The sequence below is a fragment of the Sinocyclocheilus rhinocerous genome, unplaced genomic scaffold, assembly GCF_001515625.1.
Source record: "Sinocyclocheilus rhinocerous isolate Xijiao unplaced genomic scaffold, SAMN03320098_v1.1 scaffold86, whole genome shotgun sequence".
Classification (NCBI taxonomy): domain Eukaryota; kingdom Metazoa; phylum Chordata; class Actinopteri; order Cypriniformes; family Cyprinidae; genus Sinocyclocheilus; species Sinocyclocheilus rhinocerous.
The window spans coordinates 197395-206720 of record NW_015650012.1 but is presented as its reverse complement, the minus strand read 5'-3'; the positions used below and the strand labels follow the sequence as shown (position 1 = coordinate 206720).

The 9326-nt window shown below is 35.6% G+C and overlaps 1 protein-coding gene across 1 annotated transcript in view; it reads left to right on the top strand.

The window, feature by feature from the left end:
* The window catches only part of gabbr1b (gamma-aminobutyric acid (GABA) B receptor, 1b), a 108717-nt gene extending 106008 nt beyond the window's left edge, over positions 1-2709 (top strand). The window contains exon 21 of the mRNA XM_016516266.1: positions 2513-2709. Within this exon, the coding sequence (XP_016371752.1) occupies positions 2513-2709 (197 nt within the window). The remainder of the gene's footprint in view (positions 1-2512) is intronic.
* The last annotated feature ends 6617 nt before the right edge of the window (positions 2710-9326 follow it).

The following is a 9326-nucleotide window of genomic DNA, read 5'->3' as shown; positions in this document are numbered from 1 at the left end:
TTTTTATGGATGGGCACTTTTTATTTAACTTCTTTTGGACTGATGCATGCAACACCCGCTGACTGGCATTAAACAGCTTGAAAGATCAAAGACAATTTTTAATATAACTCCGACTGGATTCGTCTGAAAGAAGAAAGTCATATACACCTAGGATGACTTGAGGTTGAGTAATGTATGGACTCATTTTCATTTTTGGGTGAACTAACCCTTTAAGTGAGTCAAAAAAACCCTAAAGTTCAGCTAGTTGCATTTAATATAAATTTAAAAATAATACATTTCCGGTAACACTTTATTTTAAGGTGTCCTTGTTACTCATGTTACATGTACTTACTATTATAATAACAATTAATTATACATAATTACATGCAAGTAACCCAAAGCCAAACCCTAATCCTAACACTAACCATATAGTAAGTACATGTAGTTAATTAATATTACTCAGTACTTAAATGTATAATTACCTTAAAGTAAATAAAAATGTATATACTTTTTAACCACAAATGCTCGTCTTGCATTAACTCGACCTTACGCATTATGTAGTCACATTGGAAAGATCACGTATGATGTAGGAAGTACCGACCCAGTGTTTACAAAGCGAACGTGGAAAGTTTGGCACTACCCAACCGGAGTACACAGACGAAGAGCTAACCGCATGTGACCTTTCCAACGTGATTACGTCATGCGTGAATTTGCAGACGTGCATCACGGAGCTAGTGCAAGTCATGCATTTGTGGTTAAAAAGTATAGTATTTTTTTTTTAGAAAATGACTGATTGTTTCGCTAGATAAGACCCTTATTCCTCGGCTGGGATCATGTAGAGCCCTTTGAAGCTGCATTGAAACTGCAGTTTGGACCTTCAACCCGTTGGCCACCATTGAAGTCCATTATATGGACAAAAATCCTGGAATGTTTTCCTCAAAAACCTTAATTTCTTTGCGACTGAAGAAAGAAAGACATGAACATCTTGGATGACATGGGGTGAGTAAATTATCAGGAAATTTTTATTCTGGAAGTGAACTAATCCTTTAATGGTCAGACAAGAAGGTGACGATAAAAAATAGACAAGCAACAGCCAGTGGTAACAAATCAAAAGCTCAATCAAATATGATTGGTATTGTTGTTTATTGTTTTCGAAGCACTGTAAAAATGTTTTAAAACTCATAAACTCGATGAGAGTTTGATATGGTGGGATTTAATAAATATTATGATAATTTACAATACCTTTCAAAAGTCAATTTCAAAAGAGATTTTGAAAGAAGTTCACCAAAGCTGCATTTATTTGATCAAAAATACAGTAAAAAAGTAATAATGTGAAATTATTCACAATATTATTACAATTTAAAATAACTGTTTTCTATTGTAATATATTTTGAAATGTATTTTTATTCCTGTGATCAAAGCTGAATTTTCTGCATCATTACTCCAGTCTTCAGTGTCACATGATCCTTCAGAAATCATTTTAATATGCTGATTTGCTGCTCAATAAACATTTTTTATTATTATCAATGTTAAAAATGTAAACACTGAAATAGTAAAAAAACAACAACACATAAATAGTAGAAAACATTTAAATTGTTTTTGATCAATTTGAAAAAAAAAAAAAAAGGGTTTATTTCTTAAACAATATAATCTCACTGGCCCCAATCTTTTTAATAGTAGTTTAATAGTAATCAAAATATATTATTATATTGGTATATTAATATAATCTAAAATAAACCATATTGCCCTTACAAAGACCTGAGATGACCGAACACCTGAGAAGAGATGATGCAGCCCCCTCAGAGGACCTCAGATGATGCCAACCCCTAAGCAAAGATATTGGTTAATAAAATGGGATTAGATACATTTGTGTTATTTAACATATTTGACATATAACATATTGCAGGTTTGCGTCATATTCTGAGTTTGCATTTCACTGTTTTAATTCGTTTTGATGAATACTAAATCTGTTTTTTGTGAGTGGGATGAATTAATGCACATTCACATTTAGTCTAGAACTACAGTAACATCATGTTCACACAGCGCACACAACGCCTCTGTACTCCCGATTTCTCCCAATATGGGGACAGGAGAGCTGTCAGTCAATAAATGGGAAAACAAAGTAACTGGCTATACTTTTTTGAAAAAGTAACTCAGATATTTTCTTGTAAATTAAAAAAGTAATGCGTTACTTTACTAGTTACTTGAAAAAAGTAATCTGATTACGTAACTCGCATTACTTGTAATGAGTTACCCCCAACACTGGTCACCACTGACAAGCTACTACTAAATATATTGTAGAAACGTAATTTTCTGTAAAGTTGCTTTGCAATGATTTGTATCGTGAAAAGCGCTATACAAATAAACTTGAATTGGATTGAATTGAATTGCTTTGTTTGTTTGAGTGGCCCAACACAGCAACATTGGCTCCATCAGTAGTGAGTGTTGAAGTGATTTGGGATGGAACAATGATAAGGACAATAAGGATGTTTGGAAACCAGCTCATTATTTTTGTCTCTGTTTTGTCTTTTAGGTGTCGTTTATGGCTATAAGGGTTTGCTGCTGCTTCTGGGGATTTTTCTGGCTTATGAAACCAAATCTGTGTCCACTGAAAAAATAAACGATCATCGAGCTGTTGGGATGGCCATCTACAATGTCTCTGTGAGTCTGTTCATCTTTTTTATACTTGTCCCTCTGGACATTTTAAAGTGCGCCTTGGGTGACATTTGAAATGTCAGTCGTCACCCAAATATTGTCCAATTAAAAGGTAGAACTGTTCAGCTGACGTGACTGAAGTAGCACCGCAGAGGGTTTTTTTCCTTTCATTGCTCAAGTTTAGTTGGGAGTTGGCTTGTGAATTGGACGCAGCGTCCGTCTGGAGCTGTTGTGTGTCACAACACACTCATAAGCAGCAAGAACATGCCTGGAGCTCTTCAGTGTGACTCTGCTAGATTTGATGGAAGTGAAGTGTCTGAGCCTGCCATCTCGAATGCTGTCCAGGGACGCAGAGTTTTCCAGAGGACAGGGAAAAGGGGGGAAAGAGAGCTTCCCCTCATCACCGGGAATAAGCGTGCACGTCAGTTTGACGAGACTGGAGCTCTAAAGTAGTTAGAAAACTCAAGTGAAGTGGTCCCTCAGTAATGTTGAAAGTTGTTTGTTTTTGCACATCATCTCGTCTGTTCCACTTTAGCATTTCAGTGCCGCCCCACGGCTCACAAGTCATGAAAGCAGCACGTACCACGCTGATAACACACTCAATGTGGAGGCTAAATACACAGGAATCTCGTTTCATTTGCCATAAAGACTTCTGGTCTGTTTTCTATGGTGAAAGTCGATTGGAAATAAAGCACAAACCTTTTGTTCATCAGCTTTTTCATTGTAAGCTTTTAATTTGAAGCAGTGTGTTTCTCTTCATCTCGGCCTCCGAGGATTATCCATTATACACTGAACCCAATTTTAGCTCAAATTGAGGGAGAGACTTTAGATCAGCAAGGGGCCGAATTTTGCATTTTAATTTTTTCTCTCTCACTCTCTTTTTTCTAAGTCTCAGGCCAACTCCTGGCCCTTAGCAAATGCCCATTCTGCTAAAGAAAGGATCTCAGATGCCATCTGCCATGCCATTATGAACTCAATCACTTTTTTAGAATTTCAGCTGCTTGGAGGACAATAATAAAGACGAGAGCCCTCCGGTTCACAGCAAACTGATAAGAGTTATTGAATTCACATTCTGAGGACTTGTTTTTATCACCACGAGGCTTGATTATTGTAACTCTCTTTATGTGGGGATCAGTCAGTCCTCCTTAAACTGCCTTCAGATGGTTCAAAATGCGGCTACCAGAGTCCAGACGGGAGCTCGAAAGCGTGCGCATATTACCCCTGTCCTGCAGTCGTTACATTGGTTACCTGTGCGCTACAGGATTCATTTTAAAGTGCTCTTATTGGTTTTTAAGTCTTTAAATAGTTTAGCACCTTCTTACCTCTCGGACCTGTTGATAGTTCACCACATTTTTAAATCCAGGTTAAAAACGTTTTTATTTGATCTGGCTTATTATTCGTGATTTGCATTTGCTCTGCCCTGTGTCTTGCAGTTTTATTTGTGACTCTGTCTTTGTTTTTAATTTTGTCTGTGGTTACTCACTTTGTATGGCACACTGGTCAACGGTAGTTGTGTTTAGTTGTGCTTTATAAATAAATTTAAATTTAAATTTAAATTGTTTGACACCCGAATCAAGAAATAGAATGCATAGAGGTTTTTGAAAAATTATTTATTTTATTTATTTATTTATTTGGAAGGGACCATGTACAGTATTAAACATAAATGTTTCCATTTGATGTTCCATAGTTAGCCAGTGGCTAATTTTTATCTGCAGTCCTTTGGCAGGTCACCATTAATAACCTCCTCTCAGTAAAATAACAGAACAATTTCTGCATGATGCATTCAATATATCGTACATAAGTCATAAGTACTTTCATATATTTATATACTCATAATAAATGTATAAGTTTAAAAAAATAGTGCACCCAGCAATAAGCCTGATGAAATAAACAGTGAGTAACAAATTTAATGTAGTTTTTTCCTCACTCGAAGCTAGAAAGGTAACTTTTATTGTGCTTTTATGGTAGTTTTGGGGATAATTCGCCCAAAAATGGAAATTCTGTCATCATTACTTAACCTCAAGTTGTTCCAAACCTGTTTTTTTTTTTCTTCTTCTTCTGTTGAACACAAAAGAAGATATTTTGAAGACTGTGGGAAACCAAACAGTTGCTGGTCACCAATGACTTCCATTGTATTTTTATTTGATTTTTTCCATACTATAGAAGTCAGTTGAAACCAGCAATTGTTTGGTTACCCACAGTCTTCATAATATCTTCTTTTGTGTTCAACAGAAGAAAGAAACTCATACTGGTTTGGAACAACTTGAGGATGAGTAAATAATAACAGTATTATCATTTTTGGGCGAACTATCCCTTTAACTGTCATTATATAGTCATTATTTAAAATGTCTCCTTTTTGTGTTCCACAGAAGAATTGAAAGTCATATGCGTTTGAAATGACATGAGGATGACTAAATAATGACATACTGTAAATTCTGTCATCATTTACTCACCCTCATGTTGTTCCAAAGCCATATGACTGTCATTCTTCTTTGGAACACAAACAAAAATATTTTAAAGATTGGCTTGCTGCTCTTTTCCATTAAGGATTCACTTACTGTTTGCATTATTTAGCATGGCCATGCATTTTAAGCTAAAAGCATGCAGGTTTTCATACATCATTACTGCTCTGTCATGGTGTAATTCAAATGGGCTCTGTGAAAGCCGTAGGCTACTGCTGTGAGTCCAGCTGTAAACCGCTTTGTTTAGAGAGACTGCTTGCGCTTTTTGTCCTGTCCAAATAACTAATGACCCTGCAAAAAAAGATCACCTCTGTTGATGCCAGACAACATTTTCTTTTTGCTAGCCTGGATAAGATTTTACTGGTTTTGTGAGAAATGACTGACTGATGATCAATATTTATTGCTTCATGCTTCTTTCTCTCTTGGCTTCTGTTCTCTTCTCCTCTGCCTTCTAAAGAAGTTTTTTTCTTTTAGTTATGTAAACATCACATTATGAACGATCTTGTGAATATATTATCATGCCTTCATCGTTTATTTCTGCTGCTTTTCAATAGCCATTTATGCATATACTTTATTGCTAAATGTGCCATACCCAGACAATCATAAATGAACATTTGTGAAATAATCGTAAACCATTTTAAAATTTATTGTGTACACATTTATAAGGAAAATGAAATTTGAGAAATTTGTATTTAGCATAATTTATCCCAATATTCTGTAAAATAATGCAAAAAAGTGTGAAAATATTAATTGTGTGTATTTAGGATATATAAAATGCTAGCTATGTAATTAGTCATTTTATTCCAAAAATTTTTTAAATCTTTAAACAAATTTTTATCATGCAATACATCATTTAAGAATTTAGAACAGTGGTTCAGAAACATAATAATTCAGAAGAAGTGACAGAACCCTCTTTTGATAATTGTTATTTTAGTATTATTTATGTACTGTTCTAGTATATATTATTATTTTAGATTAGTTTTATATATATATATATATATATATATATGTGTGTGTGTGTTCATGTTATGTGCTATTGTAATGTTTTTATTAGTTTTGGGGTTTTTTCTACTTTGCTTTAATTTATTTTTATTTCAGTTTTAGTAATTTTAGTACTTCAAATTAAACTTATTTTATTTCAGTTAGTTGCAAAGGCAACATTTCTATGGGGGGGGTGTTTTGTAAGTGCCCATAGTTTCAAAATGGCATACTAACATACTGCTATAATAGGACCCCTTTATATATATATGAATAGTGTGTGAAACAGTATACAATAAGCAACTTCAGAGTAGTATGCTACAGTGTTGTCACATGACAAACACTGAACCTTAATTCAGCACAGCTGTCGAGGCTGTTACCTTATAAATAAATATGCCAACCATTCTTTTTTATTCAAAGGCTTGTTAATTAAGGGGATTCATATTAGTAAACAATTCTACATTGCCCAATTAAACTCATTTCACAATTAATTAACTTTACATATTGAACAGAACTGAATCAACACTGAGCTATCTTTAACTGAACAATGATATTGTTTTCTTTTTTTTGGCAGTTACACTAAGTGGAAAAAGTGATATATTCTAGTTACACTAAGTGCAAATAATGATACATTTTGTTTACACTAAAATAGCAGTATTTTCTTTAGCAATAGGCTAAGTGTAAATAGTAGTTAGGCAGCAGATATTTGTACTTCAGCACTGTAGTACATTATGTAAGGGATAATCAACGGCTTGCCCTGCATTAAAGGATTTTAAAAGCTTATCCCGCTTATTCCATGGTCATTTGCAAGCATTGACAATCTAAACTGTTTATGATGTTAGCAGCGCAATATTTAACCTGAAGAGTAAAAATTACAGTTATTTTTGTCAGTTATGGCTCGTTAGCTCTTGCATTCTTCTGCCCGCTTCAAATCAGATACAGAGATGACATAGTGTGGTAAGACACATTTATTTGAATGAATTATTGATCGAGAGAGAGAGAGAGAGAGAGAGATGACAGTTGTGTGTGTGAGTTACTTATGTCTGCGCGTCTCTCTACAAACCGTGAAGCTGTGTAGTTACTTCGCAGCACGATCTGCAATCTCCGACCTCTCTCCCTCTCACTGGGCCTCATTCATGAAACACGATCAGAACTAATTTTTTTAAATCATTCGGAAAGTCGTTCTGACGTAAATTTTTGGATTCATGAAAATGTTAGTTGGTACGAAAGAAATGTACACCTGCTCCCTACCACGTCTAAATGGTGCATAAAACATTCAAACGTTCTGTATTCTTTTAGACAAACTGATGACACTGCTTTTTTATGCACTATGTATTATAATGATATTTAACGAGTTTATTTGCCCAGTCTTTTTTTCTGTTTTTTACTCTTTAACTTTGGGTAAAATGCAGAGCTCGTCACTGTCCCTTTTTACGTCATTTGACTTGATCGGAAACGTGCCGTAAAGATTAAGGTACAATCTATGTCCTACTAACGATACTGTTTTTAGATACAGAGCAATAGTTTGTAGTTTACAGTAACATGTATATAAGTACATATACAAGTGTTACATTTATAATTACTATCCCCCGCCTCCAGTTCACTCATGCATTTGAAGATGAAACGTCACGTGGAGCGCATTGCGTTGTGGGAAAGAGTATCCCATATGTTTACTTTTAGTTCAGTTTGCATTTATTTCCAGTTAGTTATTTTAGTGGTTCAACTTAAACTTACTTCAATTAGTTGCCAAAACAACATTTCTAGTTTTCTTTTAATTTACGTTTTTCATCTAATATTTATATTTTATTTTAGTTCAGCTTTATTTTAGTTAACCAAAATGTTTTAATAGTTTTAGGTTTAGTTAATAATGACCCACAATGTATCCCACAATGAACTTTACTAATCCATTTTCAGTGTGAAGAATGAATTGAGCAATCCAAGCAATATCAATCACCATTTTTAACCTGTTCACTTTGAATTATTCTTTAATCAGACTGTTAAAAGACTTAAATGCAAAATTGGATTCAAATTTTTAATAAAAAATGTCATTTCCAACATGATAACCCTTATGACTTGATGAATACAGAGAAATTTTATTTGAACTCATAATTGCTCAGTTTTATTTCTAATATTTTTATTTGTTTTTTTTATCGCTATTATCATTTCTATTGTTGTCTACTGCTTACCTTTCACATACTATTTTTAAAAAATAGTACATAGAAGTCTATACATTCTCATATATTCTGTCAACATGAATCTCGTCTGTTGTCATACCTAGTGTGGTGTGTTTGTGTGTCTGGTGCAGATGCGGAGGCTTACGCCTCATGTTTTCTCCCGACAGAAAGAGGAACGTGTCTCAGAGCTGAGAAACCAGCTGTCAGAGCGACAGGCCCTGCGCTCCAGGAAACGCCCCACCTCCTCCAATCAGAACCACAGCTCTCCATCTCTCCCCGCTCCTCAGAACGATCCCAAATCTCTCCTCCCGCCACCAGGATACCCCCTCCCTGCCTCTGACAACCACTCCCTCCCTCCCACCTTCTCCAACTCCTCCACCCTCTACCAGCCCGACGGCAAGATCAACAGCAACAACTGCCACCCCGGCCGACTGCAGCTCCTCTACAAGTGAACCTGGAGGAACTGGGATGAAATGCTAGCGGGGACTCAGCGAACTGAAAAGGGGGGAGAAAAATAAGCTACCTTGATTCACGGCCCGCAATTTTCCCCATCTCCGCCCAGCAGAGGGCCTTGTTTGTTTCTTTTGTTTCCGACACTTGCTGTGATTCATGGGAGGTTATACACAGGAGGCTTGAGAATCTGGCTTTGATTTCATGTGTCACCGTATTTGAAAACCACACATGCTGTGAACCATTACACCGTTCAAATGAGTAACCCTCAGCTGATTTTGACTCGGAAAATTGTGGATGAACAATGACAAGCTAAAAACGTCCTTACAAAAACATCATGAATTACACTAAATGTTCCCATTATTATTCCCATATTTTCTACAATTCAATCAGGTCATCTAAATACAGCAAGCTGACGGCCAACGTCAGGCCATCATAGAGCATCAATCAGCCTAGTTTTTCTAGTGTGTTCAGCACCGTTGGCACTAGACCTCATTGGGGGATTTTTGGCCAGTTGAGCATGTTGAATCAATGTCTGTTGGCATCAGCGCTGTCTGTGAGAGAGAACTCTGATTGGCTGTTCGGTTTTACTAACAAGTGCATGAGAATAATAGCAAAAGTGATGAAA